The sequence below is a fragment of the Bactrocera neohumeralis genome, chromosome 6 (genome assembly GCF_024586455.1).
Source record: "Bactrocera neohumeralis isolate Rockhampton chromosome 6, APGP_CSIRO_Bneo_wtdbg2-racon-allhic-juicebox.fasta_v2, whole genome shotgun sequence".
In the NCBI taxonomy this organism is placed as follows: Eukaryota; Metazoa; Arthropoda; class Insecta; order Diptera; family Tephritidae; genus Bactrocera; species Bactrocera neohumeralis.
In genome coordinates, this window is record NC_065923.1 from 50,572,851 (window position 1) to 50,593,168 (window position 20,318).

The 20,318-nt window shown below is 33.7% G+C and overlaps 2 protein-coding genes across 3 annotated transcripts; both read right to left on the reverse strand.

The window, feature by feature from the left end:
• Positions 1–561: 561 nt before the first annotated feature.
• On the reverse strand, positions 562–8,540 carry LOC126763443 (dynein regulatory complex protein 11). 2 transcript variants are annotated; one of them, XM_050480957.1, is made up of 9 exons: positions 7,758–8,540; positions 7,346–7,676; positions 6,993–7,282; positions 5,016–5,172; positions 3,851–4,117; positions 2,392–2,549; positions 1,214–1,800; positions 1,010–1,134; positions 562–900 (listed from the first exon to the last, which is right to left on the reverse strand). In XM_050480957.1, exons 1-8 carry the CDS (start codon positions 8,488–8,490, stop codon positions 1,030–1,032), a joined length of 2,628 nt encoding a protein of 875 aa, XP_050336914.1. In that variant the 5' UTR covers positions 8,491–8,540; the 3' UTR covers positions 562–900; positions 1,010–1,029. The 2 variants fall into 2 exon arrangements, with proteins under 2 accessions (XP_050336914.1, XP_050336913.1); XM_050480956.1 differs by having other exon boundaries at positions 562–944.
• Positions 8,541–13,906: 5,366 nt separating this feature from the next.
• LOC126763466 (uncharacterized) lies at positions 13,907–19,019 on the reverse strand. Its single transcript, XM_050481002.1, has 5 exons — positions 18,848–19,019; positions 18,628–18,794; positions 16,816–16,949; positions 14,815–14,885; positions 13,907–14,107 (listed from the first exon to the last, which is right to left on the reverse strand). The coding sequence occupies exons 1-5, from the start codon at positions 18,926–18,928 to the stop codon at positions 14,015–14,017; spliced, it is 546 nt and encodes a 181-aa protein (XP_050336959.1). The 5' UTR covers positions 18,929–19,019; the 3' UTR covers positions 13,907–14,014.
• Positions 19,020–20,318: the final 1,299 nt, after the last annotated feature.

The following is a 20,318-nucleotide window of genomic DNA, read 5'->3' on the forward strand; positions in this document are numbered from 1 at the left end:
AACTTCAATTTCAGGCATCAAATAGTCGGTTATCATGGCGCTATGATAGTTGTCATTAACGGTTACGTTTTCACCGGCTTCATTTTTGAAGAAATATGGACCGATGATTCCACCGGCCCACAAACCACACCCAACCGTTGTTTTTTCTGGATGAAATGGCAGCTCTTGAAAATCTTCAGCTTGCTCTTCATCTCAAATGCTTCAATTTTGCTTGTTTATATACCCATTGAGCCAGAAATGGACCTCATCGCTGAACAAAATTTGACTCGAAAAAATCGGATCTTCTTTGAACTTTTCAAGAGCACAAAGAGAGAAGCGATGTCGCTGGGAAGCTCGAGCGTTTCTAGTTATTTTGTCATCTCGGCTTAACTTATAGTTACATATCTAAATGAGACTATTAAAATTTCAACCACAAAATAACGGCACTGAAAAAACTTCAAATTTCTGCGAAATGGCTTAATTTGCAGGGGCAAAACAGGTCTTATTCATTTAATCACTCTTACTGTTTGAAGAAATTTGTTACCGGGAATTGAAAATAGATTATTAAAACACTCTTTTCACTTTTTATTATTCTTTATATTTAAAATCATCAGTTTTATTTTATATATTCAACAGAGATTACAATTTTACCTTAGCCTTTCCATCTACTGAGAACATCGCCCATATCATAAAACTGCCTTTTCCAAAGTTTCTTCATATAATTAATAAGTTTAGATCGAATAAATCAAGTTTCTTTTAATCGAAAATCAATTATCTTTTGCAGTACCTTCGGATAATTAGTGACTCATTTTGCTTTGAGTATTGATTTTCGGGGTTAAAGTTTTAAAATTTTCTAGAAATTCCTAAGAAAGTGGGTGACAAATGCAGGTGAAATTAAGAACAAAATCCAACGCATCATTGCTATTGTGAAAAATAAAAACATAATTCTGGAAATCCAAAATGCTCTAAATTTAAATAAGAAAATCATTCAGCAAATGTTTGATTTGAATACAAAATTATTCAATTTTACCTGACATAAATATAATAAGATTATTTTTTCTTCTTATTTTTCTCTTCCTTTTTCTTGAAAAACTTTCGTCTTGCTATACTGAGTTTGTTGGCTTTCTGGTACCATTTCTGAAACTTTTCCATTAGCTAAAACAAAATAATTTACAATTAATGGAATGAATCTATTCAAACTCAATGAGACCTACTACGACAATATACTAATTACCTTCTCTTCTGGTGGAAATATTGGTGGATTTCCGCCAATAAAGTTTGTTAAGAACTCGAAAGGACTTAAGGGTTTCGACTTCAATTTCATACGGCGGCGCACATCTAAAGTGTTTGCAATATTATCCGTGACATCACCGGAGTTATAATTTTTAAACACCTTAGCTAATGCAGAGTAAACGTAATCATCGACGGAATCATCACCAGCATAATTTGCCAGAACTTCTAGCCAAAGCAGGAAGCTGGTACCATAATCACATCTGGGAATCAATAACGACTTTTGAAACACACGCCTCATTTTTGGTTTTGCTGACCATGGTGCGTCCGTTGTGCCCAAAAGCATTATTTTATCTTCTTTTTTGATTGCTTTTAAAATCTTCGTGCTGATAACTTTTTGAAGCAACCGAGGATTCAAATACTCCTGCTCTTTAGGAATCCTTTTCCAAAACACTCTGTGAACGTCTTGTATAAATATTATCGCTGGTTGGAACGCTTTTGCAACTTTCATAACCACGTGCATTAAATAGTTCAAGTCTTCATTACTGTAAGCTTGGGTTTTCTCTGGGCTGAGATTCATAAACACAGCATCTGTGGCAATTGAAAAATGAACATACATACGTATATACATATGGTATTTTGAGATATAATACACAAAAATGTACTATATATGTAGGCATAAGCAAGGAATAAGATTGTTTGAAGCGATTGTTAGGTCTGAACTTATAACAGAGCTTTTGGCAGTCCTAAGTTTAATTCTACATTTATCTATGTATGTATAATATATCGATTAGTTTTAGGTGGTACAAACAACCGTTAGTTGACAAAACTGTTATACTTTGTGGCTACATGTTGCAAGAGTATAAAAATCTAGCGTGTGGATCAATATCCGTTATTAGATGGAGTAGTGATTGGATACATACTAAAAATTTTAATGTTCTGGAAGGCTTTACTGAAGTCAGTAAGTTTTATTTTGAATGACGAAAATCTTATCGAATTATTGAATATCTTCCATTATTACTTATACATGCAATAGTGTAACAAACTCAACCAACTAATTATGTTCTTCACATTAAATCACATTATTTCATAATCGAAAATACATACATATATATGTACATATGTACGAGTAGGTATACGAATATAATTTCAGTTTATGACTACTCCTGCGAGCTACGTTACCTATTTCAAATGCAATAATTTGAGAAAGCAACTTCTTTCCATTATTCAAGGGTCCCGCTATGCAAAGAGATTTCGGTTTATCTACAGTAAATTCTCCCAAACCAAGCATGCATTCTTGAACAACCATTTTAATATCGCCTTTAGCCGGTCCCAACGTGCTGGAAATATAGACAAGAGATAAAAGATCGTTAAATAATTAAGGCAGCTTTATATACAAAATAATAAGGTACATACTTATGTATATGTATATGTATATGTATATGTATATGTACATATGTATGTATGTTCATTAAACCAAATTTTGTATTCTACGCAAATCAACATAAAATGTTAAATTTTGTATTTTAACAATTTTATATTAAAATTTTTAACAAATGAGCGAATTATAAAGTTGATAGTTGATGAAGTGTAACATTTAATAGCCCTTAAAGTTGAAGCCACTGACTCCGAATTTCGGTAGTAAATTTTAATAATTTCGACTCATTGTTGGATGATATATCTTTCCACGATGAAACGCAAACCTTACTGAAGAGAAATGTCAAAAGAACCAGAAAAAATATGGCGTCGTTTGCTATCCCTATCGGTCTACTTTTGTAGACACGTATTGAAACTCCCGTTATTATACTACTCAACAAAATTTTAACTTTTTACGTCACATGCAAACTTAAGTATATCAAATTTTGAATTTACAAGGGTCACTAAACAATAATAAAAAAAAATTACGTCAGGTTTTCTTGTGTTTTATCATAAGCCCAAAAGTGGTACAAAGCATTCAAAGACGGTCGAGAGATCGTTCTTCGACCTCTTCAACTGATGAAAATATTAAAAAAAGTGAAGGATGTGGTGCTTCAAAATCGATAGACAAGTTTTAGAGAGATGACAGCTCGACATCTCTTGGGAATCCGTTCGAATGATTTCGGTGGATATTTTGGGTATTTTTCATTTTAAAATTGAGTACGATTGTGACCGAATTTAAAGTCAAAAACACAATAAACACCATCGATCAACCACCGTATTCACCAGAGTTGGCTCCGTGTAACTTTTTCCTATTTCCAAAAATAAAGAGAACCTTAAATGGCCGTCGTTTTAGAAAATAGATGAAAATCGCTGAAACTGAGCTAAATGCTGTCCCAAAACTCGAGTTAGAGAGGGGTTTCGACGATTGGAAGAAGCACTGGCAACATTAGCGTAGACGAATCAATATTTTTTTTTTTTCAAAAAACGAAAATTACCGATATTTTTGAACACAACTCGTCATAAACTTTTTAGGAGAACTATAGGACAAATGTTAATGAACTGTCTAGTTTAAGAGATAGTATTATTTCCGTTGTACAAAAAAGATTAAATCAATACAAGATGGTTACCAAAAACCGTTAATGTGCTATTCCTAAATACTCAAATACTTTTTAACAACTCAATCCACTAATATAATTACATTTGATAAAAAGTAGAAACTTACGTCAAATGATCTTCGTCTCGTGTGTCATCTGCAACAAAGTTGAAGTCCGAAATAAACGACTCGAATGTCTTCTTCTCGCATTTCTCTATTATGCCTTCTGCTTTCAACTCCTCATACAATGACTCAAGTGTACGATCAGCAGTCATGTCTTTAACCTTTTTCTTTTTCTTCTTCTTTTTTTTAGATTTAGCTTTTTTGTGTCTTTGAGGTTTATATTTCTTATTTAGGTCCATGCAAAGAGCTTTCCGAAGTATTTCATATTCCAATCTAAGTTTAAGAAAATTATAATTATTACTTAAAATAAATATCAAGGTCAAAAAGATTACAGTTTAATATTAATACCTAACTAACTTATACTTCCCTACACCACAAGTCATAATTTTACGACTTCATAATAGCTTAGAAATAGCGGAATAAATCCATTAATATGTACTTTTTACAGAGTCTAGGTACACTAACGTATTTCACAAGTGATACCAGTCTACATACAGCCGGATTTTTATCTCTTTTATATTAATTGTCTACAATTTAAAAACAATTGCTGTGTGAGATGTAAGAAAGGTTAAATCATCTTCGTGCACTTTTTCGTCCGTTTTGAATTGCTATCCTGTTAAAATTTTGGTAAAACAAGCTCAGCCCACTGAGTTATGGGGTCTTACAGTAGGTCGACATGTTATCCCTTATTTAAATTTTCAGTAATCATACACAGCGGGTCAATACTAATGCCTTTCACTAGATGCACTTTCTTTGATTCCGAATTTGTTAAAAATATTTTTGGAAATTAGGTAGAAAATTCTTCTTGAATTCCACGAGGAATATTTTTTTTTTATTTTTATTTATCTTTTGTTATTTATGCTAACATTTTTCAGAATATTTTTGAGTGCTGCATAGGTGATACATTCACCAATGGATTGATTTACTTACCCTTGGCATTTAATTAAAATGTTTTGGAATATGTTTTCAAATCAAATGGATTAATTACAAATATTAACATATGGAGATTGTGGGAATTTATTGACCGAATCGAATTAATAAAATTTCGGTATCAAACTATAGTATGTCCATATAATACGTTCACTTAATTAGATGTCTTAGTTACTGACGGAAATATATGCTCACAGTGCTCCAGAATAAGGAAAAATAATAATAGAAATAATTTGCTTACCGCATATATTCATCCACCAATGCTCTTAGCTCTCTGTGTATAATTGCAAGTTCTCCTTCCGTCACCCAATCCTTTATTGCTTCATGATTTTTATTGAGATATTCATCAATCATCCTCCAGTCAATAGAGTACTGCTTTATAGTTTGCTCAATATTCACTGCAAGAGAATAACATATAGTCTCCTTTTTAAAATGGTCCCCAATTAAGAGGTTTGCTATTCCTTTTACGACACATTATACTCGTACTAGTGACGAAAGAATAATTACAAATAAAAACGTTATTTTATATGACGTGACGATATCTATCCCTTTGGCTAACCCTAAATCAAATACCGGCGTTATTATGTAACATCAAAGGTTTGTTTAACTCGAAGAAGATGTAATACTTGATTATACCTATACGTAAACGGCACACAATAAACACGTTAGAAGAATCACAGGTGTGTATAATATAAAAAAATGTCCCCCTTCTTTAATTAAATTCTTCAAAACGTCTAGAATATTGTAGTAAATTTCCAAGTTGATCCGAGTAATAGTTTCGGAGATATGGCGTGGAGAACTTGTGCGCTCGGGGCTAGCTAGGCTAAGTGTCCCATCTTTAAACGCGTTTTTCTCGAAACTTAGTTTTTTAAGTTGTTTGGTAAGATTTCGCGAAAAGTACTCAACCGATCTTCATAAAATAAACAGGTCTTTGAGATACAATTTGTTATAAACTCAATGAAGATTTTATCAAACCTTACCGCTGGTGGGGGGAAATGAAAAGACCTTCATTGAGCTGAGAAATCTTTCATTCTAATTTTATTTTGATATTTTCATTGCTTCTATACTATTTTAGGAAACTATTTTAAATAACTAAATATATGTGTATGAATATATATTTGTATGTACTGCTTGATATGGGGTTGTTGTCAATACATTTATGTGTGTATGTTTAATGTTATCTTATCTGTAAATTTAGGATTTGTGTCCCCATGCATTTTTATTATTATTAGATGTGCATTGCATGCATTTATTTTTAACAGTATTTCGGCTTTGCTGATAAGTAAGCATGTTCAATGGTATTTGAACAAAATTCTTAAAGACTTCTACGAAAGATTTTTTCTACGATTACAAAAATGTCGCGAAATTTTCTGCGAAATTTATTTTTTTATAAAAATGGTTGCCAAAAATCCAAATTTCAGTGGTTTTTTTAGCTTCGTCCAAGTTATAAGTTAAAGTTTTAGCCAAAAGACGTATTTTTTTACTTTAGATGATCCTGTAAGGAGTTATCCTGCCAACGCGGATGCATCTTTTTTCCGAGGGGTCACCGGAAATGGCGTCGCAATGGCCGAATTTAAAATATTTTTTTCCAAAAATTTCAGAATTTCTTTGTTAATAGTGTATGTTTGTAACAATAATAATTTCTATTAAAATATTTCATTTCTTATATGAGAAAAAAATTGTTGCAAAAATGCTGTTTTTTACCTGAGGAAACCCATGTAACCCCTTAATCGATTTTGCGGTATAAGACAAACATACAGTTTTTATCATATTCTGTAGGTTAGATTCCAGTATAACCGTTTCAAGAAAGATGTGCGTGGTAGTTATCTGATTTTGTCCAGACAAATGTTATATCATAAAGTAGCTAATGTTTTCTCTTATGCTGTTTTGTAGCAAATTTATGAGACATTATTAAACCACTCCTGTTCAATTTGAAGTTTTAGGTTAATTATAATTTGTGGCTGAGCTACAAAACTTTGTCAAACAACAGTCTTTTGTAGACTGGGAATTGCCTAAATATTCTGAATTTATAACTTCACATCTATTTCGATTAGTTCTAGCTGTGGGGCTGGTTGAAAAGGTACGCACAAGAGCACCGTTAGATGAATAAAATTAAAATAACCTGTTACTAGAAGCTTAGGGTTGTTATTACCCCATAGTTCATAAGTTAATGAAACAGAATTTAGGTATGAATTAGTTAACTATTAAAATAACTTACATATATTTTTATTAGTCTTCATATCATACGCTATGTCATAAATGCCATGTTCCTTCATCTTTTTCCTCCGCTTAGCCTCTTTGATTTTTTCTTTTCTTATTTTGTCCTTTTCTTTCTTTCTTTGTTGTTTGGCTTTCTCTGCTCTTTTTTTCTTTTCTTCTTTGGATAAATTCATTTCGTTCAACTTTTCTTTAAACTCCTCTGGAGAAAATGTTTCATCGATCAAAACTAAAACAGTTCCAGATTTTAGCGCATCCGGATATGGATGAAAATCTCCCACTTTATCGTAACTGCAATTAGATATTTTTAGAATATGACTTTCTAATGCTATAATATTGTAATGCTAATCTTACAATTCCTTGAACCATGCACGTATATGATCGGATATGTCCTCCATTATCCATGGCGACCTTTCTTGCAACAATCTGGTTCGCTCATCAGTCATCAATCGAATGAAATCTTCATCCAGTTTTATCTTCAACTTTTCATTTCTGTATGTTTCCATAACAGAATCCATATACTGGTTTGGATTAATTAACCTTCTCTTAGTTCTCATACCGTACAATGTTTGTTTAAAAATATGCCTTTTCTTAAGTATTTTTTGACTTTTATGAGCCCTCCATGCTAACTGAATCTTTAATGCTGCTTCGTTACGAATTCTATTAAGTTCATCTTCATCGATCTCTACAATTTTATAATATATACATTTACAAGGCTTAATAATAATAAAAAGTATTACTACGAGTACTATACCTACTTACTTACCGTCCTTCGATTTTCGCTCAATTTTATCTGCTCCTACTAAATACTTGCAGTGTTCATTTGGTTTTACAAAGTCCGCATTGAACATTGTTCTTTTCACTGGTATGCTCATTGGTTGATCGGGTTTATAAGTAAATGTGTAATGAACTTTTCTCCGTTGAAACACTTTGAGATTTCTCTTATCGTATTTGATGGCGGACTTATAAACACGAGCGCTTCTAGCCCTTTCATGAGCTTGTATCAGCTTGACTGCCTCACTCAAAATTAATTTATCCTTCTTATCGGCATCAGTTTTCTCTTCTTCATTCATAAAAATTCTATTATCATACAGTATGTTTTGTAGTTCAGGTGGACGACGATATAAAAATTGCGGAGAACGCCATATAACCAAATCATAAGGATTGAGCTTTCGTGCAATTAAGGCTTTGTCGGTGTAAACATATTCACTTAATTCCAAATTCTTAAGCTCTGTTTTTAGTTCCATTAAACGTCGAACGGCAGCTTCGACTAATGGTCTAACCACTTTACGCTTCTGAACTTGAAACGTATAGTTATAAACATAGCTCAGTTTATTGACCAATTCGACGTATAATACATATAGTTCCGAAAATATTCTATACGTAATCAACGGATTGGATATTGGCTCTTTTCTTTTTAATATATTTTGCCTTTTTATAATGTCTTCAATATCCTTTTTTGTGCCAACCCAAAATTTGTAATTAAAATCAAAAGACATATTTGCAGTTTTTTATCCACAAACAATTTTGACGCGAATTTTATTTTTATTAATTTTTTTATTGTATTTTTGACAATACAAAAATTTAATTTGAATATACTCATAACATAATTGAATTATTATTGAATCATCATGGCTCATTTCAATCATAACCCTTACAAGACGAGTGTAACCAATTCACTATTACACTATACGATTTTTATACCCTGAACAGGATATATTAAGTTTGTCGGAGACCCTATAAAGTATATATATAAATGATCAGTATGTCGAGCTGAGTCGATTTAGCCATGTCCGTCTGTCCGTCTGTCTGTCTGTCTGTCTGTATATATACGAACTAGTCCCTCAGTTTTTAAGATATCGTTTTGAAATTTTGTAAACGTCATTTTCTCAAGAAGCTGCTCATTTGTCGGAAAGGCCGATATCGGACCACTATAACATATAGCTGCCCTACAAACTGAACGATCGGAATCAAATGCTTGTATGGAAAACTTTCACATTTGACAATGTATCTTCACCAAATTTGGTATATATTATTTTCTAAGGCAAAAATGTAATCTCCAAAGAAATTGATCAGATCGGTTAACTATAGCATATAGCTGCAATACAAACTGTACGATCTAAAAAAAGTTCTTGTAAGGAAATGTTTTGCATTTAACAAGATATATTCACGAAATTTGGTATAGATTATTTTCTAAAGCAACAATGTAATCTCCGAAGAAATTGTTCAGATCGGTTAACTATCGCATATAGCTGCCATACAAACTGAACGATCGGCATCAAGTTCTTGTATGGACAACTTTCACATTTGACAAGATATATTAACGAAATTTGGTATATGTTATTTTTTAAGGCGACAATGTAATCTCCGAAGAAATTGTTCAGATCGGGTAACTATCGCATATAGCTGCCATACAAACTGAACGATCGGAAAAAAGTTCTTGTATGGACAACTTTCGCATTTGACAAGATATATTAACGAAATTTGGTATATGTTATTTTCTATGGCAACAATGTAATCTCCGAAGAAATTGATCAGATTGGTTAACTATAGCATATAGCTTCCATACGAACTGAACACATATGTAGTTACTAACAGAAATGCACCTGTGAAGGGTATTTAGCTTCGGTGCAACCGAAGTTAACGTTTTTTCTTGTTCTTTAAGGGATCGTCTCAGTGTGACCCTCCGAAAAACCTCTGATTTTCGCGATATTTTTTTTAATGTTGAAATTAACTAATCGGTCCAGTTTTTTATAAATAGATACATTCATGACGAATACAAAATGATTTTTTTTATGTTTATTTATTGGGTGTACAATAGTTAGATAAATTGTTGAAATTACACGTAAAAAAAGGGTTTGTACTTTTGTCCACGATTGCGGCCGCAATTTTGATCTAAAACAAAAATTTCAAAAAGATTATTAATCTGTAGGAAAGTCGCTATCGCTCTATGGAAGCTAATTTTTTTTTTTTTTTTGATATTTGATATACTTCAGATTCAGTTTCGAACGAGTTATTTTTGAGGAATTACTCCACGGAAAATAACTAATTCAAAAAACGACGAAACTGTTGGAGACAGAACTGATGTGCTGCACGAAGGAAATATTTTGTTTTTTACTGCACGAGTTAAAAGAATTTTTCCACAAACGTGTGTGAGAAACGCCCATAACTCCTACTTTCAATTGTATTGACGATCAGATGTCAGCTTTTTCGCTGCCGTTGCCCCTTATCTAACACTTGCACAGCTACTATCGGAAGACGGTTTCGTCTACTACTCTACATCTCTTTTCGAAGAGGTCGATTCCGAACCACTTTCTCTCGCGTGTTTTGTTGGTCAATATTAGTGTCCATGATATAAATGTCCCCAGTCAGAGCCGCTATCCACCTACCGGTAGTCGATATTCATGGCCAAGGTTGTCTCAATGATGAGGCGAGGGTGCTCGCCCTTATGATGCAGAGTATTCAGTACCGACCAACGCGCTTACCACACCAACTAATTGATGACAGGACCGCTACGGTTTTAACGGAACCAAGGCAGCCTTGACATTAATTCCCCAGCCATTTCTGTACAGTGTCACGCTTACATACTAAAGTGGCGGAATACAACGGCTACAGTCCAAATTGTAACCAAATACAAAAACCATCGTCTTAAAAATAGTACGTATTAGTCAGAGTTCGATGGTCCGTAGGATTTCTTCAAGATCGTGAAAGTCGCAGCACCTCTCGGCTAAGGAAAACAAGAGTAAGAGCACTTTAAACCTAAAATATTGGTAAAATATCAATCAAAATCAAGTGAACGTATAATTTTGGATATACTTAGGTTTGTTGTTGTACTTAGGTTTGTTATTCGATATAAAACGAACACACAGGTCAATGCGTAAATTATCTCGATAAAATGAGTGGCGGGACATCAAAATGCTTTTGGTTTCAAAGATGATCTTATACTCTTGCAACATGTCAGGTATACTCTACAGAGAACGGTTGTCTGTAACACTTAAAACTAATCGAGATATATAAAGAGTCATATATATATAAAGTGGGCGCGGCCTCACCCCTATTAATTTTAATGTATGTATATATCTCCCAAGCTATATTAGGTGAAATCACATATCTTCCTACCTACTGGTCCAATTTCAACCAAATTAAGTATGTAACATTATCGTTACATTCCTGTAGATCAGGGTAATAATTTTTAAAAACAAGAATGAGAGAAAGGAAAGGAAAGGAAATTGACGGGCTATCTGAGATACACGAAAACTATGAAAACTATGAGTTTATTATTCGTGCAAAATTTTCAAGATTTTTAAGCGGTCTCCATGTTATGTGTTAGTGCTTGACAATATCAGACTTTAAGGTAAGGGCAAGTTCAACAAGTTGTCTCTACTGCCGTTCTATTACTTTACTTAGTCAACAAAATTAGTGGTATAATAGAAGGTAGAATTATGAAATATCACAAAACTATTGCTGCTTTTACTATTTGATTGCCATTTTCGTGAAACACTTTCAAACAATTGGATATGGCCTCATCAAAGGAAAAGCAGCATCTCCCACATAATAAAATCGAAATTTTATCGAACTGCATGGAAGATTTTCATCTTCTAGGAGTTTCATTCTTCCAGTTCAATTTCTCTTTCCGAAACCACTGTCTCTTATTCATTTGATTATTCCAAATATGTAGTATATACTGGAAAGCTCATCTCAAATAGCTGCACATACTTGTATTTTTAATATAATTTGCTAATAGTCGATACTCCTACTCTGAAAACCTAAGCCAACATTTGGCAACAAACTCCATGCGCCAAATATCTAAATTTATTAATTACTAATCTTATATGTAAAATATACTTATGTATGTATAATAAACAAACAAAATATACTAACAATATTATTGGTAGCCGGCATTCTGTTGGCAATACATACATATGTACATACGTCAACATATGGAATTGTTTTACTCTACGTATTTAATTATATTAAGGGGTCCCGGCGGTCTAGAATTTTCAAAAATCGATTGTTTACTTTTTTTTTTTGATAGTTCGAAAGTATAGTCCTTTAGGAATATACTGTACAATTTTTGGAGGGATACTCACATTATTTTAGCTGTAGAAAGCCGTTTTAATAGGTAGGGCTATATATATGTACATATACATATGTACATATGTATATGTATAACCATACATTGTATATGTATGTATATAGACACTCTAAACTTTAAACTCATTTATCTCAAAACAATTTTTTCGGAGTGCCGTTGATGAAAAAAAAACTATCCATCCGAATCACTTGAAATTTTAATATGGTGTTTATAAGATCAATATCTATCGCTGGGACTACGATCAAATTTTAATTTTAAGAACTTCGATTTTTTTTTCGATCTAAAACTGGTCCAAAAATAGCTGTTTTCAGAATCTGAATTTCAAAAGCGCGAAATTTTTTTAATTTTCAATTTTTTTTTGTTGTAGTCCAAGCGATAGCTACACTCCTACTGATTAATAATTTAATTGGTTTTTATGTTTCAGATGTTCAGAAGAGTCAAAATCAACAACGGCACCGGGAGTCATCTTTTAAGATAACTTTTTTTGGACGCCATTTTTAATATTGTTAAAAATTTTTTTATTTAACAAAAAAATATTTTTATACTTTTCATAAGTGTATAAATAAACTGTAAAAATTTTAAATTGATTGCTCTTTTTTTAAAACTTAAAAAAAAATCCAAGAAAACACCCTTAATTTGAGGGTTCTAGACCACCGGGTCCCCTTAAGCAGTAGATTAAACTGATCTATTTCCATTCGTGTAGAATCCTGGAACTGAGTGAACTACTTTTTTAATATGTGCAAGTAAATTTGAAAAAAATCCATGCATTGTCTTTTTGACTCTGTTTGTATGTAACATACATATGTACATATGTATATCGTTCATATCCGAGTTCTCTTTTCATTTATTAAGCACAAGCCCAGAAAAGCAATGTATCTCTTCGGGTTGCTAAACCTATAAGCAATTTCTGCACTCTTATTTTCCTCTTAACTTCCTTTTCTACATAATTTCAACGAACTTTTGAATTATTTACCTTCAATAATTATCTGCTTGTCAAAAAATACTGCATATGTATTTTAGCCGCAGATCTGCTTGCAGAATATCTGCATGGCTGCGTTTCGCTTCAATGTAAACGTACTCATACAGAAGCATACATCGAACTTTTCTGCCAAAGAAAATTTGTGAAGCAAAGCGAAGCAAAAGTTCTACTTATGTGAATTAGCCAGAACTCTCCGTAGGACTTCATTTTACGTAACGACTCCATTCGTCCTCACAGCAAATTTTATCACTCCAATTGAACACAAAGAAGAGTTACCGATTGTCACACAGCTTTATTATAAATATTTCTTTCTAAACTAAGTTTGTCAACCTTTAATTGCAGGCTTCTTAATTTTCTAATAATTTTTGGCGATTTTTGCTTATTCGCGTACACATGATTATAACTTATAATTAACTAATAGAGTGATCCCACGTACACAAAAGTTTCAGGTATTTTAGTCAATACAGCCATAAGTACTTATAGATACTTTAAAAGATACCTTTGGCAATTAACGCATGAATTAAACGATATTTGACTGGATAACGTTCAGCAATCTATACTCCCATGTTTATTACATACGTTAACGTCTGACTATGTAATCGTGCTTTCTTAAGGCACTTGAAGATAAATGATAAACACGCAACACCGATTACCAATTTTAACACCTGCAACCTGAGCTACTCGTCAAGTACCTAGAGTGAAGGATTATTCCCTTCCCACGGCGGTCGGGTCTACGTAACCGGAACGGATCCAGATTTTGATCGCGCCAAGCTCTGTCAACTCTTTAGAATTCTGCCGCAACAACAACAACAACAACAAGGAACCGTGTTCCCGTAATCAGTTACCGTGTTTAATTTTCTTATTTATTTTAAATATAAAATATCTGAATTTAATTTTTGATAATTATTATTATTTCTCTTTATAACGAAAGATTAGTAGAAAAACATCACTATGGTATTCTAAATGGCACAACTATCGCTTCGTTGTGATCGACTCGCAAATTTAACAATGCAGCGTGACCTTCACGTAGAAAATTTGACATCTGAAATAAAAACCAAATAGTTCAGTTAATTTTTTTTTATAAAAAATATTATTTTTTGTATAAATTTTGAATAAATTTGATTTAGTATAGACTCAAAATTTTCAGAACGGCAAACAAAAACACAAAAAGCTTATGATAAAGAAAAACGCCTTCAAGCGAAAAGCATGGACATATTTCTTAAAACTTTATATAAAACAAGGACGGGCCATGTTTGGGTATAACCGATTATACTCTCGTTATTCATAAGGCAATTTTGGGCACGCTTGGATACTGTGGTAGACTATATGTTATGAAAGTATTTTTTTTTTCTTATGAAGAAAGAGTTAGTTGATTCATACCAAATGACATGAATCTTTTGCAAAAGCAACGTCGATTAGAGGACGCAAAATACATGTTTGATAACGTAGCTGAGGATTTATCAAACGGATCATTATTGGTGCCAAGACTTGGGTTTATGAACATGACGCCGAAAATTTTAAAGTGCGAATGGGAGTGTCTTTGTCCGGGTCTAAAATTTAATTTGAGCCAAGGGAAAATCAGATTTGTACGAGTTATTGCGAAGTTTTTTTCCAGAATAAATTAAGCCATAACCAAATTCTAAAACATATACAATTATATTTACGATTTAATTAACCTATTACCTTCTATTTCATGCGCAATAGTGTACTTCTAAATTTTTATAATATTAAATTTAAATGCAAAATTACCTGCAACAAATCGTCTGTTGAATTCATCACACATAATTGATCGTTTGCATTTGGTATATCTCTTAGGAATCCTATAAAATTAAAAAAGAAAGAATATATATGGATAAAAACTTTTAATTGTTATATTGGTTGCACAAATGAATAATTAAACTTAAATAAAATAATTGTAAAAATAAAAACAACTTGGTTGTTTTCGAATGATGATTTGGTCTAAATATTATGAAATGAGCGATTGCTGAGAGAATTTTTCAAAATGCAAAGACATATTTCGTATGTGTGCAATCTATTTACAAGTGTAGACATATGAGCTTAGCTAATTTAATTTTATTATTAACATAATTATATCTCATGGATGCTGTGCTTAAATTTCAAGTCGAGTGTCTTATAAAGAATTTACATCAGTTTTCAAAACTTTTACCACACAACTATCGTTTTCAAAGTCAGTGCCCTTTTTAACTTTAAAACTACTAAACATAGTCTTTTAAAATTTTAACACTCGTTTTTCCAAGATACGTTCAAATAATTGCTGCCAATTCCATATGTAATATTTCTTCGTAAAAATCATACCTACAACATAGCATTGTTTTTTATTAAAGAGATTTAAATTGTGTTCACAAAAAGTTTACACAAGCATGCCTATTTTTACACGAAGTGTCCCAATCCCCTCCTTAATTGGAAGTTTAATAAAACACTGTCCGCAGGGTCCGGCACAAGAAGTGTAACCAATTAAAAAACCCGAAATTCGGTTTGGAAAATTATTTTGATTTACTTTAAAGTACAAAATGTGTGAAAATAATCATAAATTCAGGACCAATTCACTTTTGCTCGATATGACCTCCTTTTGCCTTAACTATGGCCTTGAGACGGTCAAAAAACGAATCGCAAGCTGCCCGAATGTGACTTGCCGGTATTTTGGCCCACTCACGGACAATGGCTTTCATCAGCATCTCGAGACTGGTGTATTTTTTCCTTGGTACCTTGTTCTCCAAAATGGCCCAGAGAGAATAATCCATTGGTGAATTCGTTATTGTGTGGTCGTAATGAAGTTCGGAACGTTGTTTTTCAGCCATTCTTGGTTCAGTCGCGCTTTGTGAGACGGTGCTGAGTCTTGTTGAAACGTCCATGGTTTGCGACCGAAATGTTTGTTTGCCCACGGCTTCAAAGCATCCTCCAGAACACTTTCCCGATAATATGTCGCATTTACTTTGACGCCAGGCCCGATGAAAACAATTGGAGTGCGCCCATCTGCGGTGACAGCGGCCCGATGACTTAGATTTTCGTATGAACGGTCGGTCAAGTAAACCCTATCGTTTTGAGAGTTTACGAATTGCTCAATTGGAAAAATTTTTTCGTCAGAAAACACAATGTTCGGAATTTGACGCTTTCGGCCAAGCGAAGCAACTACTTCGCTCTCTCAAGTCTTACTTGTTGCTGCTTCGGTGTGAGATCATGGACCTTTTGAAACTTGTAAGGCTTGACCTTGAGCTCATTTTCCAATATGCGTCGGATGCTGCGGTCGGATATTTTCAGTTCTTTAGCCATTTGATTGGCACTTCGTCGTGGATTTCGCTCAAGTCGCTTCTTCACTTTCCGAACCATCTCACGTGTCGTTGCAGTCTTTTGATGACCACCTCCATTGCGTTTTGCGATGCTACCAGTATCATTGTAACGAGTGGTGTTGCGGTAAACAAAAACTTTATTCACATTAAGCTCACGAAAAATTGCTGGCTGTGTTTTTCCATATAAATATAGAGCAATCACACTATTACGTTTGAATTCCATCGCTGATCACTTTTTTTGCGTTCACTTTTGGCAAAACGCTTTTGTACACTTGTAAACAATACTCCGAACTGTTATTCAGCAAATTTATAAACAGCTGATTCCAGTGCGACAGCTGCCCAAAGGGTCTGAAGTTGGTTATACTTCGAGTATCGGACCCTGTATAGGGCTTTCACATTTGATAATACTAAATTAAAATGTGTGTATTTATAAAATATGTACCTGAGGCTCCTTTTTCAGGGTGTTGAATACTATTCCATTGTTGCTGCAGGCGTTGAGAATATAGCTTTATTCGATCATTGTACTCTTCATTTTCAAGATTATGTAAATCCATAGCACCCACATCAATCATGTTCCTAAGAAAACAGGAATATTTGTGTATTTGATAACTTTATTATATTTTAAGTTACAATATAAAAGTTATTTATATCTCTGACCTAGCACCATGCTATAAAAATATTTAACATATCGCTCATTTACATGACTCAAAAAACACATTTTTTTTAATTTGGGTATGCAGAAATGTTTGCAATTTCATTGTCCATGTTGTGTAAAAATTGCATTTTGAAGCGTAGATAAATAAACAGCCAAGATAAGAATGTGACGTCATTTCACCACTTGTTATGCTCATTATTTTTTACAACAACCACACATCTGTTGTACCCGGATGAAGTTTTTTTTCAGAAAGACATTTTGTGGTACAAAGATATTGGCGAAAGGGTAATGAAATTTTTCTTGATTTTTTCTCTTTATATTTTTTACAAATAGCGTAAAAATTTGAATTGAAAAACGATAATGTTCAAGAAAAAGCTTTGTGCACCCTTTTTCGTGCCATTTTGCTCAGCATTTCACTCCATATACTATTAGCTTATTAATTAATAAACCTGTAGTGCTCTTCTTTATTTGCTAAATAAGAGACAACTGAAAATAAATATCGACTTTTATGGTTTTTTATGGGTATTGACGTCGATCAAAGGAATTGACGAGTTTGAAAGTGAACGTTATATGTATATGTACATTATTGCTTCTTCACTGAAGCAGTCTAATATTCTCCTCAGCAAAACCCACACCAACCATATATAAAAACTTTTGTGGACGACTCTACAAAAAATTACTATTTAAGTAGGAACAAAAAGTACTTCAACGAAGTGCGACTTCTTTTAGGGAGGTATGCATTCACTCCGATAGCCGAGCTGCTATACAGGCCATGAGTTTACCGACAGTGAGCTCTAAACTTGCCAAGGAGTGCATGTCATCACTAGTTATAGCATCAATTTACTTCCATATTAAACTTATCTGAATACGATGGCCTCTCAAGAAAAAGCAGCCTAACTATATATTGTATGTATATATAATAGAAACAAGTGAGACTAAAAATTTTAGAGGACACTTTCTCCTCCACTGTCCATCTATCGTCAGACTAAGGTTGAAGCATTTTGGTTGCCATACCTTCCACTAACCCGGCGAATAAGCTGGATTAGATATTAGCCGGCTCAATAAATTTGTGGCTGACCGTAAGCGCTTTGTAGAGAAGATACGATCTTTTTGATCCGTACTTAGGACCAGGACATCACAACGAACTATCTAGTTGTCCAAATGGGGCTACCTGTTACGTTTGATAATCTGTACTCCTTCACTTCGAATATGATCACGATCATTACCAAGGTACAGAGCGCCACCAAGCTCAAGTATACAGACCTATCTAAAGAATACAATTTTTCGATTTTTGAATATTAAATGCAAATACCGCAAAAACTATACAAATCCATCAACTTTATATGTAAATATACATATACATATATATTTTTAAGCCCAAGAACTCCCTCTATTTCTCATACGCAGTTTAGCACTCCTTTGTTGGATACTATTTTAATAAGGATTTCGCGCTTATTTAACCCAAAATCCTCAGGTCTTTATTCTTAAGTTTCTTACTGTTATTGTACCATACAGTTGCGGTTTTTACATATGGATTATTTTGTATAATATAATAACACCTTTCAATAAACAATATAATAGTAATTTAAATTGACTTACATAGCTGTACTTTGCACTAAGCGACATAATGCATTCTCATCTTTTTTAGGTAATGATTGCGCAAACTCGTTGCTAAGATTTTCAGAATTAGTTTGCCTTAAAGCTGGACTATTATGAATAGCAGGATCTGCTAGTAGGTAAGTCCGTTCACTTGGCTCATAGTTATACTGCAACAGTGATTGATAAAGATACAACGTATCATTTGCATTCCTAAACTAACCTGATTTCCAATATCTTCTGAACAATGTATACATCCGCAAAATGTTCTTAAACAATTCCATACTGGGCGTAAGTACTCCATTTCATTTCACTTTAAAAAATAAAAACAATGATAATGGATGAAACAACTCCAATAAATCTCTTAACCGTACATAGTTCTATCACTTGATCCAATATATCGACTTAACATTAAGTTCGTTCATATTGTTGAATAAATTACTTATTGTAGTTTTGAGCGTCTACACGCACAATTCCAAATATCTTAACAATTTTGTTTCAACTCAACTAATATATTAGAAGTGTTCAAGTATGTACGCATATGATATATGTGTTTTTTTCTTGTGTGCATACGATTCCGCGTTCGCGAAAATTTTCGATTTTTTACGATCGGTGTGCACACAAGTATACCCTTTATGAGCTATTGGGCACATAGAACTCTAGTTGGTTGTGCGGTTTCTCAGCGGAGCTCAATTGGCATTCGACAGTAAAAGCTCTAAAATGATCACATGCACGTTTGCCCAAGATGCCATGAAAGGCTGATGTGTTTCACAGTCAACAAGAGCTCAAGCCCCTTGAATCATATACTGAACGCTTCGTGGAGAACCATAATCGTCTGGTTGGATGCGGTATATCCACCGAGATAGGGCTACTTCAATTGAACTCACTGAAGAAGATGTATACTTCAGCAAATCGCAGTTTTAATTGTCTGATCGTATCGTCAAGGGTTGAATCTAATTTCGCTCACACCGCCTCTATTTGGCAATTTGGTTATTCGGCCCGTTAGCTATCGCGTTATTTGGTGGAGACACAATTGCTTACTGCTGACATGGTTCAGTTTTCGATCGGTATGAATTCGTTTGCCCATTCCATTTTGCGTTCGTTCTTCACAGAGTTAACATGTATAGACAAGCGGAACATTTCTTGGAATTTATTTCTAATATAGCTCTTTTATCTATTTCTTTTAGATAATTGTCTGATCGTATCGTCAAGGGTTGAATCTAATTTCGCTCACACCGCCTCTATTTGGCAATTTGGTTATTCGGCCCGTTAGCTATCGCGTTATTTGGTGGAGACACAATTGCTACCGGCTACTGCTGACATGGTTCATGAGTCACTGCGTGCATTGCGGATGATGAATAGCTCCATAAACCAATCTTGGTTGATAAGCTTCCTGCGGTAACCAGAGCGGAACACCTGGAATTGTCAATGTTATTATCAGCGAGGCGTGTTGGGGCGATTCATAGAGGTTAAAGTCATTGGTGGAGACCAGACGAATATTTTGTCCAGCGTACCCGCTTTGTATGAGTGGTGTTTGGTCAATCAGCAGTGACCCTTCGGGCATAGGAACATCGTTACCACCGATTGGAGGAACTGGTGTCCAAGTCTTGGCTAATAAAGGAAATAGTGCAGATTGACTATCTTCCAGAAAGCGAGTGTGGGCAGATCTTCAAGAGTGATCATAGACGAACCTA

Excerpts from the sequence above, each read along its gene's own strand:
- LOC126763443 (XM_050480957.1), bottom strand. The coding sequence starts at position 8,490 with ATGTCTTTTGATTTTAATTACAAATTTTGGGTTGGCACAAAAAAGGAT. Across the intron at positions 5,173-6,992 it reads GAAGACTAATAAAAATATAT|TGAATATTGAGCAAACTATA; the intron begins GTAAGTTATTTT and ends ATTCTCTTGCAG. Across the intron at positions 2,550-3,850 it reads CGAGACGAAGATCATTTGAC|CACGTTGGGACCGGCTAAAG; the intron begins GTAAGTTTCTAC and ends CTATATTTCCAG.
- LOC126763466 (XM_050481002.1), bottom strand. The coding sequence starts at position 18,928 with ATGGAGTACTTACGCCCAGTATGGAATTGTTTAAGAACATTTTGCGGA. Across the intron at positions 18,795-18,847 it reads CAGAAGATATTGGAAATCAG|TATAACTATGAGCCAAGTGA; the intron begins GTTAGTTTAGGA and ends TCACTGTTGCAG. Across the intron at positions 14,886-16,815 it reads CCCTGAAAAAGGAGCCTCAG|GATTCCTAAGAGATATACCA; the intron begins GTACATATTTTA and ends TTAATTTTATAG.